At 40.1% G+C, this 17,609-nt stretch overlaps 1 protein-coding gene across 1 annotated transcript in view; it reads right to left on the bottom strand.

Moving 5' to 3' along the window:
* The window catches only part of LOC119902542 (junctophilin-1-like), a 34,781-nt gene extending 22,080 nt beyond the window's left edge, over positions 1-12,701 (bottom strand). Inside the window, exons 1-2 of the mRNA XM_038718805.1 lie at positions 12,071-12,701; positions 5,544-6,303 (exon numbers count right to left, since the gene is read on the bottom strand). Of these exons, the coding sequence (XP_038574733.1) occupies positions 5,544-6,303; positions 12,071-12,449 (1,139 nt within the window). The 5' untranslated portion in view covers positions 12,450-12,701. The remainder of the gene's footprint in view (positions 1-5,543; positions 6,304-12,070) is intronic.
* Between the last annotated feature and the right edge of the window lie 4,908 nt (positions 12,702-17,609).

Here is a 17,609-nt window from a genome sequence, read left to right as displayed (position 1 = left end):
TTTGTATTTCAAACAAATGGCAAACTTATTGGCACACTTTAACAAAACTCCCTTCACCCTCATGCATCATGGGAATTCTGAGGGACGGATGTAAGCTGTGTGTGCGCAGCGGGTTATTTACGGCGTCAACTTCCACAGGAAGCCTCTCAGAAGCATTTCAGCAGCGCAGCGTGTAGCCTGCCCCACGTTAATGACTTGTTTTTAATATGTCCTTTTTGTGCTTCTACTACATTCTTCAAAGCTCTGGATCGCTTTCGTTCCTCGTCTTGACGGGTGCATTTACCAACTACTAAAGGGAGCATTTCAGAATAAGAGCGTTTTGCCTGCCGGATTTTGCCATCATGTTTAGATTTTGTTGATTTGTGCTTGCTTTTTTTGCTTCTACTATGATTAAGTAGGCTACGTAGTTAAATTGTTTCTTTTTTGTCTGATTTAACTGTGTTTATTGTTGATATACAACTGGAAGTCTGTACCGGGTATGTTATTTTGAAAATTCTCTGCCGTTTCTGTGTCTATATTCCTGCCCGGGTCATCTGTGCTGCTTGACGCTGGGATGCTTCTTGGACGCACTTTCACGGCGTTTCTCCATGGTCGCCATGACTACCTTACAGTAGAGACAGGAAGAGATTGCATTTGAAACACGTGCCACCTGATGGTTGTTGTTGTACACTGCAGCTACTGCAGCAACTCCTAGCTACATTGTTCCACCCCCTCCACTGGGTATGGTAATCACTTGAATTGAAAGAAGTGACATCTTTAACTGCTGACCAAACTGTAGCCGTTTTTCTCCCGCAACCCATTTTGAGGCTCTGATGATTAATGCTCCACAATCCACTGCTGTACAAATAAAAACTAATAACATAAAACAAGGAGATTTATCATTTGGCATCCTTGTGGTCCTCGCATAATTGTTTCAGTCATGGCTTAAAGCTGTGGCTTCTGTATTTTCTAAACACAGACCAATTTCATTCAGCAAGATCTGCAACTGAGCACAGTTTACAACAAAAAACAGGTGCTTCACAAAACTGTCTGAATGGTTACAAACAAGCAGGCAAGCAGCAATCTGCAACTGATTAACACTAACTTAGTCTTTTAATGTTATGTATTATTATTGGCCATGGTAGTGAAATCAATAAACAATCGACACAGAGCCACAACAGAAACAAAACCAGTGAAGCGCCAGTGCAAAGGTCAGCCATTTCAACAACACAGTCTGACGGTTCTTGCACACTGACCAAGGAGAATACTGGCTGACTGTGTGTGTGTGTGCGTGTGTGTGTGTGTGTGTGTGTGTGTGTGGCTATGGGGGCAGTGTGAGACAGTATTCCTGTCAGCTGTTGATAAGCGGCCTCCTCCCTGGCCTTATTTAGACAAGCACTACTTCTGGCGGACACACACACACAAACTAGCAATCTGGCCAAGAATGTTCCTACTTGCTTCTCTCTCTCCCTCCAGCCGACTCACCTACTCTCTTGACCTCTGTCTCTCTCGTTCAATCCCTCACCGTCTTTCGCCCAGATGACGGGAAAAGTGACGCAAGCTGAAACCCTTCCACACGTTCCTGAGCTCTGACCATCATTCATCAGCTACGGCTGCACTGCAACCTTCAATGACTGCATCTCTAATTTCCTACATTGTACCACCAGCTCTTAGCTCTGGGTTAGTCCGGGTCTAAGCATGCAGTCATGTCTGTATGTATTTAAGCATGCGTGCAGGGAGGTACACGTGCGCCTCCTGTGCTCATGCAGTCTGGCTGTTCAGTAACACACAATAACCAAAGAAACCACTGTTATAAGTTAACATCAGGCAAAAAAGTAGTAGTTTTAAAGTCTGAGACTGTGAGCCTCCCCTTAGACAAAGCTTGGAAAAAGGCTCTAACCCCCCCACACCTAGTTTACTTTACTTAGTTTCGCTCAGTTCCTGGATGCCTATGGGATCATGATTATGTTATTTGATCCCTTTGACACTCAACAATTGAGCCAAGACAGTCTAATATTGCTGTTTGACACTTCACACTACACCAAATACATTAAAAAGTAAATTATTAGTTAGTGTCTCTGAACTGTCTCTTTAACCAATTTAGGCTACCATTTAGGCATTCTATGTGATCTCTTCTCATAACTAATAACTAAAGTCTAATATTTTTTCACTTCTGTTCACCGAGCCTCCCCTGAGCCCCCGTGGGGAGGCCGGCCTCCCACTCTAAAAACCCTCTGGTATACATTATACAGACATTAAAGGATCAGGACAGACTTCTTATTCCGTCTGAGCACAATGTCTTCTGCAGACTCATGAGGACTGTCTGAAGCCACTGATGTGTGCCTTCTGCTGCACTCTTATTCTTGCAGCACTATTTTTGTGGACAGTCTTAGGTGACACAGTGCCTGCCCCCTGAACAGCGCAGCAGAGCTCTGTGCATGATGACCTAACAGCAGTTGTCATGACCGAAACCTGCAGGGTTGAATCAAACAGATCCTGAATCATGTGTGATTAATTTAAGATACTAGCTTTTAATAAGAGGTCTTTATCTGCGTGATATAGCCCCTCTGCTCTTTCTCCTTGAAGCTTCAAGTTTAAAAGATAGGCTCATGATTTTCCCAGTCTGCCATAAAACAATGGTAAGGTATTCTTATTTGTCACATACCCATACATGTTGCGAAATTCATTCTCTGAATTTAACCCAATCCTCAATGGAGCAGTGGGCAGCCAGTGTCACTGGTCAATGGCAATGACTGGAGAACCTAACATGTTTTTTAGGGCTGAAACGATTCATCGATTAAATCGATTACTAAAAAGCATCGACGCAAAGTCTTTGCATTCGTTTAATCCATATAACTATATAGCACACTGTTTTGCACGGATATTTATTAATGTCACGCTTAGACTGTATGAAAACGACGTGATTATGATGGCGCTGCAAAGTGGAGGAAGAGAGAGAAAATAGCGAGGGACAAAGAAGAAAGTGTCCAAAGTATGGGATTATTTCAAGCTAAAAGAAAACAACAACTCTGTAATGTTACAGTCTGTCCACCGTAAAACGAAACTTATGTCGCCAACGGCAACAGCACGACTACGCCCAGTGCCGAAAGCAGCCAGCGGACCACCGACAAGGTGACAGTAACAGCAACTTTAGCATTTAACTGAAATCCGCCGCCACCAAGCAAAAGTACTTCTTGAACAATGCATCTATGAAATAATCTGTAGAAGCTTTGAATACTAAAATCATCGTTAGATCGGGGTTTAAACCCGTGACCTTCTTGCTGTTAGTTACCGTGTTGCCCCAATAGTCAGGTGTTGAAACAGGGTTTGCTTGTGTAAGCAGCCCCAAGTTGTTCTGCACGATCCTGACTTGAACCGGGAGGCGGACCCGCTGACGAGGACGCTAAAGCCCATGGGCACTCGCGCTGGTCGCCAGTGCATCTCTTAAGGTGTCAGGGAGTGAGGTGTACTCACTGTACAACCTTGCTGACTTCCATTACACTTGTAATCATTACTCCTGTCCATGAAGGACCTTAAAAGATTTCTTACTAATCTGCTTCCATGTCAGGACAGGGCACAAAATCCACAGTTGTTCTGTACAAAAATGGATTTTAAAGTTTATCTGGAGTTTATATGAGACTTCAATACAGCTAATCAAATCAAATGGGAATCATCCAGGTCATTTTAATATAAAATGCCCTCTTAGTGTTACCGTCTCTTCAGTGCAGCTCAGCATGGAAACAGTGTCTGGAGAAACAAGAAGAGGGAATTTATCAAAGCAGATTAATATGTGTCGATTGACTGATACTAATAGTTTCAGCTCCATTGTTGAGCATTAATAGAGAAAGTGTGTGTGTCCAACTGATGATGATAAATTAACTTTAGCCTGCCGTGTTTGCTCTCCTCTCTGCTCATCCCAACCTGACAGCGACTGACTGCACCGTTTTTTTTGTCATTCATCTGAGCTCTGAACTATTGAACTGTGGCATTAGGACACAGGTGTACACTCAGTGAACATTCTTTCAAAATTCAGTGAAGCAGACAACTCTGTGTGTTGTGATTGAACACTGTAGAAGCTGATTTCTCTATAATATATAGTGATGTCCTCTGACAGTTTTCTTGTCAATATGTAATCAGTGGTGCTCCATCTGTACTGCATCCCCCATCCTCCATATAACTGGCCCTTGTGGTGCAAAAATTCTTGAAGCACTTTAAATTATTTATTTATTTTTTATCTATATTTTATTATTATTATTATTATTATTATTATTGGGGATAGTATAGTTTAGTCTGAACCATTTTGTAAGTTTTACTAACTTAGTACAGCCCCACATATCATGTAAACCTGTGGTATTGTCATACTGGACTTTTCTGCAGCACCTCTTTTCACCCTGTGTGTTGACTGCCCCATTTTAGCTTCAGAGCATCTTACTTCTCTTCAATTGTTGGGAGCTGCACATGCGCAGTACCTAGGTAAGGACTACTAGCCAATCAGAAGCAAACAAGGTCAGGTCCTGACTCTGACAAAAAAGGTAGTGTGATCCAAAACAAAGCCACTTCAGCCGGCAATCACAGCTTTGGTCCAGCTGTATTTGATCCCGAAACACAGGCAGAACAATGCGAACCAGTCGCGAACTTGACTGGAGCAGGATGTTTCAGAGTGGTAAATTCTTAATTTGTAACAAATTTATCTTTCATAAGTAATGTGAGGGGAGGCAACAGGCGAACATCTTGTCACTGTGTGTGCTGCAGCTCAGTGTGTTTCTCCACCAGTGTTGACACTACCTTCTAGGCGAGCATTATGCCGTGTGTTACATAGTGATGCAGATAGGCTACGGAAGTAAAGGCTGAATTACAACAGTTTTTTTCAGGGAGTTCAGGAGCAGTAGGGTGAACTTTGGACTTTAATGCAAACGCTCCGTATCTGTTTAGCGCCTTACTAGTCTTTTCTATCCACTCAAAGCGCTTTTACACTACTGGTGGAACAGCCAACAAGTGTATAAGTGTTCAGTATCTTGCCCAAAGACACTTCGACATGCAGCCTGGGGATTGAACCGCCGACTAACGGGCAACCCGCTATACCTCCTGAGCCATAGCTTTACTATGCTATTATATGCAAAAATAAGTATATATGTATATAACACAATAAAGAAAAGGGAAAAAGCCTAAAACAACAATATGACCTCTTTAAAAGAACAGTCCTCACTTTAGTAACCAGTGTACCGGAGTGGCCCGTGTCCACCAAAACGCTTTTTGCCTGCCGAAACTGGATGAACTTTACTGGATGTCAAAATGTCAACAGAGTAGAGTACTTGCGACTGGGAAAAAAAATGCTCAGCGCTCAGCACGGAAAGTACGCTCAGCGCCTCGTCACGCTGCTGGCATTTTTACCAGGCTGTAAAACCGCGGCATGTCATCCCCGATTACTCTAATGCCTCACCTTCTGTAAGCTCTCTACAACACCCTATCCAATACAAAGGCAGAAAAAGTATTGTTTACAGATGATGCATTTAAAGGTGATTTAACTGAGTCTTTCTGAGATTACTTTACACAAGACATTTTACCTGGAGATGGCAATTTCCACTTTGGTTCTGGCAATGGCAGCTGCTCTGACTGCTCCCTCAATGGCTCGATCCACCTTCTGTTTGGTCTTGGCGTTCTTCAACGGGATCAGCTGCTTCCTGATGCCCCGGGCCAGCACGTTGTTCTTGTACTTGCCTTCTTCCTTGGTGCCATCAGGAAAGATGGTACAGCCGTAGCCATGGCGCTTATTGTTCAACCACTCGCCTTCGTACTTCATGCCGTTAGAGCGCTCTGAGACACCAAAGCCGCTGCGCTTGTCGTTCTTCCACTCGCCCATGTAGGACTCGGTGGTGGTGGCATCCACGTTGTCCTCCAGAGGCAGGTAGTCATCGCCCTGGTCTCCGTCTCCAAAACTGATGGTGGAGTTGGCGTCACTTGAACTGATGCGGCTCATGGTGGTGTCACTGTGTGCTGAGCTGCGTTTACTTGAAATCGACGAGCGCGAGTCAGATTTGCGCAGTCGCTGAAGACTACCGAAGAGGGAGCCACGGCGAAAGAGACCCTTCTTCTTCTCTGAACCTTCTCCGTCTGAGTGGAAGTTGAGAACAAAGCCACCGCGTGTGCCAGCAGGGCTGTCAGACAGGCTATCACGCAGTACTGTACCATTACTCTGCTCGCTGCGGAGGGAAGCCAGTGAGGTTCGTAGAGGTGAGCGGATGACAGAGGCCATACCGTATGGAACACTTTGACGTACGCCGTAGCCATGACGCATCCCACCAGTCCACTGACCCTGGTACGTACCTACAGCAAGAAGGGAGGGAGATCCAACAGACAGTTAGTGAACTGTAAAATAAATACAGAAATAAAACAATCTGACAGAGAGGGATGGATAAGCAGTGGTGAAGTATTCGGATCATTTAATAAAGTAAAAGTACTAATACTGCACTGTGAAAATACTCTGTTAGTAAAAGTCCTACATTGAAAATGTTCTTAAAGTATTAAAAGTACTCAATGCAGAAAGAAAAATGTCCTGTGACTGTTCTATTATTATATAAGATTATTATTATTATTATTAATCATGCATTAATGTAAAAGCAGGATTTTACAGTTGTAATTGTGCAATGCCGTCAAAATAACCCAGAGCCCAATGTGACACCTTCACATGCCTGTTTTGCCTAACCGACAGTTCAAAGCTCAAAGTGATAACAAATAAATTAAACAATTTAAAGGAATCTTCACATTTGTGAAGGTGGAAGCATTAAATGTTTTTACAAGAAAAAAGGTCTTAAACCATCAAAGTAGTTGGCATTTAATTTCACTATCAGTCTAATAATCGTGTCAGTTGTAGATAAAATGTTAAATGTAAAATGTTGGCTAGTTTAATTTACAACAAAACATATTTGATGTAGTATTCATATGTTCTGCATGTAAAAATCTTACTTTGTTAAGTAACTGAAGCTGTCAAGCTGTAGTTAAGTAAAAAGTACAATATCTCCCTCTGAGATAGTCGAGTAAAAGTAGAAAGTGGCATGAAAAGTAAAGTACAAGTACCTCAAATTTGTTGATTGTTGCAACAGTAGCCTTTATAGATTACTGAAGTCACTGAACAGATTAAAAAGATAACAATAAATTTATGTAGCTGATGCTTTTATCCAAAGCAACTTACAATAACAAAAAAATTACCTATCTATATGAAGTATCATGGAACTTCATCAACTATGCTGAACTGCTACATTTAGAAACAATAAGCGATAGAGAAAGGGAATAATTGTGACAGGCCTAGTAAGGTGATCTTGAGCTTTTGCTGTTAAATAAATGGGCATCTACATTGTATTTCCATGTATTTCCATATTTACGATCTTAGGAAACTGTACTGAAACGAAATCACCTTCTAACAAGACAACACCCCAGAGCCTAACACCTGTACATTTGTAGAGTGTACTTGAGTCTGAACAGTATTTTGACAGCTTGGACATAAAAAAGTTGTTAGGTGATAAAATAGTTAGCTTTGTGGCCTTGTTAGAAGAGCTCAGACTATGGTCCTGATGGCTTCAGCTGGAGAATGTGAGCATGTGCTATTTTAAAAGATAGAAGTAACTTGAGACACTGGGAAGTCTGTTGGCTGTCCAAACATAACTCCTAGTAGCTATCTTGCTATGTGGAATAAGCCTTCTCCACAGGGGCAGACTGAAGACACTGGCCTAGCCTCTGGAAAAATCTAAGAAGAAAAAAGACTCAGTGGCCAAGCTATATTCCAGAAGTTTCTCAAATGACTCACAGATCTGTCAAAGTAAAGCCAGACCCTGTCTGGGAAATTCACTTTACACATAGAGAGAATCTGCAATTTGGATCTTATTCATTCATTTATTGGAGTCCTTAGTAAAAATAGTAATCCACAGTGTTGGCTGGCATGTTTACTTTCCATGAACCTTCCCCACAAGTAGACAATAAAGAGGAGGTTCATAATTCACTTTAGAACAGTTTGGATAGGATTAGTAATACATGGGGCTTTAAATGATTTGTAATAAATACAGCAGTTGTCCTTATTGTTTAGTTATTCCTGTGCAAAACTGGAGTATTATGTTCATTTGTAAGGATTTGTACGTGTTTTCCCAGCTTTCTTTCTCCCCCTAATCCTCTGTTCCTGAAAAGTAAAGTCTCAGTTTTCTTTAAGATGCATAGAATAGAGAAGTGGTATTGTAACTGAGCATCCTGTGTTCGCCTAACTATATAAACTTAATAAGGAAACGATAAACAGGAAAAGAAGCCCAAACTTCTGAATTTAAACTTTCCTATTTATATTGAAGATGTTGCTGTAACACACTACACAAAATAAAACCCCTCCTCAACAGCCTCTTCCCTCCCAAACAAAGAAATTTAATCTCCCTTAACTGTCCCTCCCAGCTTCCTTACAGAAGATAACAAAAAATGAGAATTTATTCATCTCGTATTGTGCCAAACTTTAGTAAACCAAACATATCGGGTATGGAATTAATCTGTAGATGCTCCGGTTCAAGTTGAGACCAAACTTTTAATGGCTATCTGCTTTTGAGCCACGACAAAGGCCAAACTCTGGCCTGCAACAGACTAGGTGAGCTTTGTGTTTAGCCAAGCGAACTGCCAAAAATGCCTTTTGCTGTGTTGTAACGCACATAAAAAAATGGTGAATAGTACTGGAAAGACAAAAGTCTGAGCTTTACGATAGGCTCAGTCAATAAAATCGTTTATTTCATAAATTGTGCATCAACACAACCACGAGGGATCCTTGATAATACAGTCTTAAATGTGCACAGAGAATAATAGGCTGATATCATAAAAGGAAATATGACAAATATGACTATCTGTACTCTCTCTACATCACTCTTTACATCACATTACTGTATATTATGTTGCAGTATGACTGATTCTTGAAAAAAATATCCTACCCATAGTACTTTACAACACGTTTAATATCACTGAATTAAATCAGAATCATGGGGCACATATTGTAATAACATTATATGCTGCATTCATTTACCTGCTCTATTTTCTTTTACTGTTGCTGCAAACTCAACACATCCTCCATCTGTTTCAGAATTAAATCCAGCAGGTTCAGGGGGCATAACGCCTTACTTCCATGGAAGACTTTCATTGTCAAATCGCTGCAGGAAGTGTTTGAGTTTCAGCAGCTTAACAGAGACAGAATGAAAGGCAAACGAGAACTAAATTTAACAGTGCCTGGGAACAATATTTCTGTTAAAGTCAGAGCTGCAGCGGCGGAAGTAAGAGATGGCACTGTTGCTGAACTGATGGATTTAATGTTTTGAAATATAAATTATGCTGAATTCACCATATCAGCCATTATAACTAATTAATTTGGTTCAGTTCTTGTCCCCCACCTTTACTTAATTTAATACGGGGTTTTAGGAGTTAAAACTCAAACTGTACACTTGACATAGGTATGTTAACAATGCACCCACACTTGTTAAGTGAAAAGGGTCACTGAACTGGCTGTAACCTACTGTACTAAACACATTAGGCAAATACATAATCTAAGCTCTACAGCCTAATATGACATTAGCACTGCTTAAACGAGCAGTTGAACCAATGATCAGTGCAGTCTTACAAAGTCCTATTGGCAAAATCCTAATGCATTGGATAATAACAACTTAACAAAGTAAGATGGATTAATTCCTGCCACATCAAGGTGCAGCACAGAGCTAAAGATAGAGGGAGTAGGAGAGAGAGGGGCCCCTTGGCTGGGAATCAGAAATGGTTTCATATAACCAGTAGTGGGTAAAAGAAGTTCCATAAACCTTTTACAACTACAGGAGGAGGAACACATTAAAGTAATACACGGGAGTAAGAGCACAGGTTTTTAGTTGAGTAAAAGTTATGAAGTAGAATTTGTTAAAAATACAGAATAAGAAGCGAAAGTAAACATGAAGTTCTAATTGTCGTTCTTGTATTACAGCGCTTCCTGCATTAGTTTGGTTAGTTTTTGTAATAAGGCTTCAAATAAAGTCTGCTCCAGCAATTTAGTATTGCACTTCTGAAAGTTGGGGGACTAAAAGAGACAAAGAGATCTCATCTTTTAGTTCCTACGGCTCAAGTTCCAAAAATGCTGGATCCTACACTTCCCATGATGCAACTGGACAGCCTCTTTTGTTGGTAATTTTTATTTCTCAGAATTGACAAAAGCTGTGTAAAAGAAGCTCATTTTTTAATCTGTGATATTACTACAAACCCTGAGTTAATGTGACAAAGCATGACAACATGGGAAACTGAACACTGTTTATTCCCTTTACTTCCAGAACATGGCTGAGCACCTGTTGGTGTCCCTCAGTTTATCCATTTTAATCATCTCACTAAACATTCATCAAATGTGTTGGTTCACTTTTGATATGTTAGTGCTGGCAAATTACAGATTCTGGACTGGACTCAGGGCAGATTAATAGGTTGAACCTCTTGTGTAATTGCCATTTATTGTTACCTATTCTCAGTTAGATTATACGGGATTCAGATCATTAACAGATTAGAAATTACAATACAATAAAGTTTATACTTGGCGGTAAGTCCTATATAATGTTGGTTAATTGATCAATCTGACTTGCTGTCCAGCTCTACTGCAGATACAAGCTAACATTGTGCCATCCTGCTAGAAGCTACGACAGTCTGTTGACCATAAGAGCAATGATGTGTATAAATAATTATCTCTTTATCAACAATCAAACAAGTATGTTCCAAACTTATGGAGCTCCAAAGTGTTGAATATTATATAAAATAATAATTATGAAACATCACAGTTGAATCAATCACTTTTGTGGAAAACATATTAATAAAATATTTTGTGAAATAATTATTTAAACTCAGTTTTTTATTTATTTATAAAATGTTATTTCATCCTTCTTTGAAATTTTATCGGATATCATTTCTATTTCATTGTAGACATTTTTATTTCAAAATGCCCTTTTCAAAAGCCTGCTTTTATGTCTTAATGCCACTTTGTTTTCATAATGTCACTTTCCCTATTTCCAGAAACATCGCAGACTTCGTGGATGAGGACCCACTTGTTGGTGCCCAATCCTCCCTGGTAACCCGATTAGAGTTTAACCTCTTTTAAGACACTGACCGAGCCGTTGCATGCATTTGGATCGCTTTGAGAGATTTGGTTGGTGTGGGATTACATAAAAATGTCAGTATTTTGTGCATTTTCCTTGATAATTAAGCAAGTAGACATATAGTAGGCGACCATTTGTTCCATTATAATCAAATCGCAATATTGTTAACAATAATCACAGTATGACCTTTTTCTCCAAACCATGCAGCCCTAGTCCTTTAAGAGAGTGCAGTAAATGTTTGGCTGGTGAGAAAGGTGAGAGGGTGGCATTGACAAAAGTAGCATTATGAAATATTACATGAAACAAGATATCTAGAAATAATTCTTGTTGAAATAAAAACAGAAAAGAGGCATTCTGAAATAAGATGAAAATAAAGAAACAGAAATATTAACCACTAAAATTCAGTTCTTATGAAAATGAGTTTTAATAGTTTCTTCAATAATTTCACAAACTGTTGGTCAATTTATGTATTTTACACAGTTTATTCATGTGATTATTTATCTAATTTTATCGGTTTCATTTATTTAATACCGAACATTTTGGAGTTCCATATATAACATGATTTAAACTTTGTTACACAACCTTAAGCTTATGTTGACACCCACCACCCCACCCCTTAACCCAATTTTGGAACAAATCTGACAAACATATGCAGATCAGTGTTAACTGAGACGCCACAATGGTGCATCCCTCCTCATGGCACCAACAAAACAAACAAACACAACTAAAGCACAGTATGATAAAAAAGTCAACTTTCCGAAATAAAATCACTGGTTTCACACACTATGAATCATTTGGTCTGCAGCTAACTCAAATGTTCCCACTTTGTGTGTCCGTGTGGGTGTTCACGTGTGCACGTGCACAGCGTTTTTGCTGTATTTTCTAAAAATAGGCATATTAATATGTTCCAACATTGAAAATGATTTACTCGCATCAGCATCCACGCACCCTGCCCCCCCTCATCTCACCTCCATCACCGTAGGTCTCCACGCCATATCCGTCCTGCAGTCCGTTAGTCCAGGTGCCCTCGTACCTCGCAGGTGTGTTCAGGCTCTGTCGGACTCCGTAACGGCCCTTGAACCCGTGCGTCCACTCCCCCCGGTAAGTCCACCTCCCCTTCATTTCTACGCCGAGTCCGTGGCGTTTCCCTTGCGCCCAGTAGCCCTGGTACACGTTCCCGCTGGGCCAGGTGTACACGCCGACCACCTCGAAACCGTTGGACCAGGAGCCCGAGTACTCGCCCTGGCCCTTGGGTCCGGTGCACACACCCTGGCCGTGGGCTTTTCCATCCTCCCAGCCGCCGCAGTAGGTGCCACCATCGTCAAAGTCGAACCGACCGCCCGTCATTCAGAAACGGAAGGTAAAAGTACTGCTCCGTGGCTTATTATGAAGTCCAGAGTGCGCGGGTTGTTTTCAGATGCGAGGTGAGTTGACAGGGAGGAGAGCAGCTTTCGGCGGAGGTGTGAGGGGACGGGGAGTGATGGCGGCAGTGCGCATCAGCGGTGCCGTGCCGGTTACTGAAAGCGGGACGTGGGAGGGTGAGAGGCGGCCGCCACGGCTGCCAGAGTCGCTTCTCTGCTGGATACTGGAAAACTCTCCCACTCCTCTCTCTGAAGTCAAGGTTGTTAAGGTGCCCGTGATGAAGCAATGGCAACGGCTCTTCCTGTTTGACTTTTCAAAATAAAAGCAAGCCATTCAATCCATACTTTAGGCACCTCTCTCAACCTTAACCTCTTAAGAAAAAAACGCCTAAAATAACATCCCTAAAGTCAATCAGAAATAACTCCTCAACCATTAGGCCGAGATGCATAATTCTGGTCTCCTTTGATAGATCAGAAGCTAAGGAATGTTTGCCATTACAGAGTAGGCCTACATGGAGATGCAATAAAAGAAAATATATTTTCATCCTCGCCTAGTATAAAATATACATTTCAAAACCATCATTATTATACTGTTGTTTTTTTTTGTTTTTTTTAAATATACCCAGGTGAATGTCCATATTTTGGCCATATTTACTGTTTACATGTTGACTTTTATTGGGAGTTTTCTTCAAAACACTATTAATGTCCATACAGCCATGTTACAAATAACATTAAGTGCCCATAACATTGAAATATTAATAAATCCAGTGAATATTGATCAATATTCCTATTACCAAAAAAGTCCCATGCTTTACAGGCCGATAACTTGAGATCCTATAGTGATGTATATGGTACCAATTGATTCATCTCGGTCAGACCTTTCTGATACATGATGCATGTCTGTAAGCAGAGATTGCAGAGGTGCTGGAAGATGCTCAATCTTGTCACAGTAGTTCTTTTTAGCGTCTCTTATAGTTTCCCCCGTTGATCCTTTTGGATAGTGCAGAGTTCCTTGTGATCTGTTCCCATAAAGGCCATCCTCTTCTTCTTGATGAGAAGGGCCTTGATTTCTTTGTCAATCGACGGTTTATTGTTCTAGACGCAGCTTACCTTTTTGGAGGGTACAATGGTGTCCTCACAGAAATGGATGTAGCACTTGCCACCACAGCAGATGGACAAATAAAAACGGTAACAACAGTGGCGTACAAGAACTCCCACGACTTATAATAGGGTCTCAATCCTACCGTGATCAGTTCAACATCAGGGGTGCAAATACATTCCTTGACAGTAACATGTACAAATTTCATTTCTTAGAGTTAATAAAGACAACAAGACCTCTTCCTGTCTTCTTAACGCTCTGTTTCCACCCATCTGCTCGTATTAGCATTCTTTCTCTGTAGGCATGCTGGCTGTTCACAATGGTGGTTAAGTGTCTCCATATCTCGTCCGGTCTCATGTGTGCAGGTGGAACTCCAGCTCCACACCGGTATTCCAGGAGCTTGTCACAGGTGTAAGCGACTATTTTATCTGTAAGTATTTTATTGAAGAACACAACAGAAAACATCCAAAAACACCATAACTTAAATTTTGCAGCAGTGCAAACAATCTCACACAAAGAAAGTACACAAAAGTAGTCAAGAAAGTAAACAAAATCCAAAAGCAAGCCATTGCAACGAGAGAGCTGCTGCAACAGGCTACCTACCACTTCTGTGTATGTGTCTATGCTCTGTTTTCAAGGTTGAATCAATGTTTTTGAAGTAACTGTTCATTTAGAAATATGTTGTTATGGCTGTAAGTCAGTTTTGTCCAGAAACAATAATTTGTGTAATCCCTCTGTATGTTTTCCTCTAGTTTTTAACTATAGTCAAAATAATACAGACATTGTGCACTTGTTAAATGAAAAGTTTGTGATATAATTTAAGATAACTAAAGGGGTGATGGGGCACCCTTTGGTGTGAGAGACCCGGGTTGAAATCCACTGTGAAACACCAATGTGTCCCTGAGCAAGACACTTGCTCCAGTGGCATGCGACCTCTGACATAAATAGCAATTGTAAGTCACTATGGATAAAAGCGTCAGCTAAATAAATAAATGTAAATGTTAATGTAGAGTGTTTACACAATAAATTCCAAAACTAAGTGTAGAACTTGTAATAATGACTAGGAATTAAGTTGGTTAAAAGATGTCAGACATCATGCGGTGATAATTTTTTGTTTGCTTTATGAACAGTATAAACAGACCAAAGGACACAAAGAACAAACACAATAGGGGGGTCTCGTACGAAGGGTTCCTGGGAAGTATGGCCTTTATTTTTTAAAATAAAACTTTTTTAGGACTAAAAAATGGCAAATGCCATCTGCAACCAGTTGGGTTCTATTCAAAGCTGCTAACATTATGGATATCTAAATTTAGAAATTTAGAAAACGACACCAGCTGTTCTCACTGTTACTCAAACTGCACATGTAATATGTGCACCAAAGAACAACTCTGGAAATAGAGAATATATTCAAGGAAGTAATTGTTGTAAATTAGGTTTTTGTTAATCTATCCGAATTGTCCTATTAGTAGTAAGTATATGGCAACAAATCGAGCATTAGGAAATAAGCTTTTATTTTGAAAGCAGAAACATCACTCTCTTTTCCGGCTAACTGTGAGCAGCTTCATGAGGCTGACAGGCCTTACACATCCACACAAGACAGTGATCAACAGTTTTTATGTAAGATCTGTAACATCAATCAGCATAGACATCTCAGTGTTTATTGATTCTGACAGGAATTCAAATACTGCTTGTAGATTTTACTATTTGAACGCCATTTATTCAAGTTATTTACATAGCCCAATACTAGAAATCACACTTTGCTTAAAGGGACTTAAAAACAAGTTGAATTACCAAAGGTGGACATTTTTAAATGAAAATAAGATCAGTGAAACGGTAAACATTTGTAATCTATAATTTTCCAGTGCTGATTGATGGGTATGAACCTGCCTGGCGTGAAATATGGTAATTATTATTTTTATGATGCTGGTTCTGGGGTGTTCAGGTGCAAAGCAGTGAATCCATTATACTAACAGATATTTAAACTGGGACAGGCAATTAATTTCAGAAGCGTTTCTGTTATACTTGTTAAAATTCTCTGCACATGAAAATGTGTTTTGGAGCAGTGGTTTGAAGGAAAGGCCTCAAAGGAGGGGGTGGGATTTTTTTTCAGCTGGATACTTGCCATTACAGAGTAGGTGTCTCTGGTTGGTTTCTTGAACTGCTAGCTTTAAAAGTGATGTAATATAAGATCTATAATGGTTGTAAAATAATTATTTCTGTTGCATGTCACACTTATTAACAAACATATTATTGATGCAACATTCTGTTTTCATTTTATGCTGAACTTGTAAAGTATTTGAAATGGTATTTTACCAAATTAGTTTATTAGGTTGCAACGATTAGCAATTTCTCCACATAATTCCTACAAGTTTACAGTATTCTGTACTTTTGTATCGATGGTGGCTGCGTTAAGAATCAATCTGCAGGAATTGTAGGTTGGTAATAATTAGGAAGGCCTCCAGCAAAAACCATGTTACTGCTTTCATTCCTATGATCAGGTAAATTAAATTAAACAACTTGAAGCCTCTGGAAAGTGCACCTCTTATTTTCCACTTTTTGTGTGTTAAAGGTTCAGTGTTTCAGTTTTATGACATTAATGGTGATGGCTGCAAATTGCAACCAGCGGTTCACGGTGCATTCACATGCTTCTTGGATGGTCGTATTTCCTCGAGTGCTTTCCACTGTTTTGTGGTTGAGCGTGAGTGGAAAGACTTCCATCAGCTCTTGAAATGTTTTGACATAACATTTTGACAACACAACGGTGTTAAAGACCATTGTTTGAGGAATACCAAGGAGTTGAGTGCTGAATTTAATGAAATTAATGATGTGGTGTCATGGGCTGTGCTGATATGAACTGTTTTCTCAGTTGTACTGTCAAAAATACAACAATAACCTACATATTCCAGTAGTACATTCAGTTAGCAACACCAAAAGCCAAAATCTACTTTATCTATCGTAACCAATACCAATTGATGGAGTTCAATGTTATGTAAATGCTCCGTATTTGTATAGTGCCTTTCTAGTCTTTTTGACCACTCATCTGCATTCCCCATTCACACACAACAGAAACTCATACACTGGCGGAACAGCTGCCAGGGGCAATTCGGGGTTCAGTATCTTACCCAAAGACACTTTGACATGCAGCGGATTGAACCGCCGACCTCCCGGTTGACAGCCAACCCGCTCTATCTCCTGAGCCACAGCCGCCCCAAATGTAAGTTAGCTGCTAGCTACAACATGTTAGCACACCTAAAGTATAGCATTAAATTAATAAATTAATTAATAAGTTAACTAAATATTTATAAATTTAATAAAGCAGAACCAAAACCTAAGACATTGGCTTTATTATTTGCAATATTAGAACCATAACATCATTGTAAATGCAGTGAGAGAAAAGGTTACGACGTCACATGCAAGACTTTTGGGTTGTGCTCTTTGTAATTATGTATCTTCACAGTCTTCTACTTCAGCAGTTTTATATCAAAACGCGACGTTCTTGACTTTTAAATGTACATTTTAAATTGACCATCGTCATTTGTGTAATTTAGAGGATCAGAAAATAAGTTGTCTCTCGCCATTGACTACCATACATATTTTTTCCAAATTAAGGTCCCATGGTGGTCCACTGGAAGGGGAGGGACTTAGGCTCTCTGCACTGCTGAATTGAAGCAGTGTTTACCGGCTTCTCACGACCCGCCCTACTCTGCTTCTGATTGGCTAGTAGTCCTTACATAAGAACTGCGCATGTGCAACTCCCAACAAAGATCTTGTAGAGGTGAGATGTATCACTCCACAGCTAAAACGAAGCCTTCAACACAGGGTGAAAACTGCAGCAATGTGCAGTATGACAAAAGAATATGTTGTTTTAGGAAAATTAAACCATGTAAACCTGTTCTGGTACAACCCCTAAATAAGGTTTTGAACCTGAAAATTAGCATAATATGACCTCTTTAAATAAACAAAATGTTCATTGCTAATTGGATAAAAGATTTAGCAGCAGGTGAGGTGTATGCCTATATGGCCAGGCCCAGGATCTACTGCTTGGTT

Source organism: Micropterus salmoides, unplaced genomic scaffold (genome assembly GCF_014851395.1).
Source record: "Micropterus salmoides isolate LMB-PRFRI ecotype aquatic unplaced genomic scaffold, ASM1485139v1 Ms_hic_scaffold_14, whole genome shotgun sequence".
In the NCBI taxonomy this organism is placed as follows: domain Eukaryota; kingdom Metazoa; phylum Chordata; class Actinopteri; order Centrarchiformes; family Centrarchidae; genus Micropterus; species Micropterus salmoides.
Note: the sequence above shows the minus strand (reverse complement) of the source record. Positions and strands in the feature narration are given on the sequence as shown.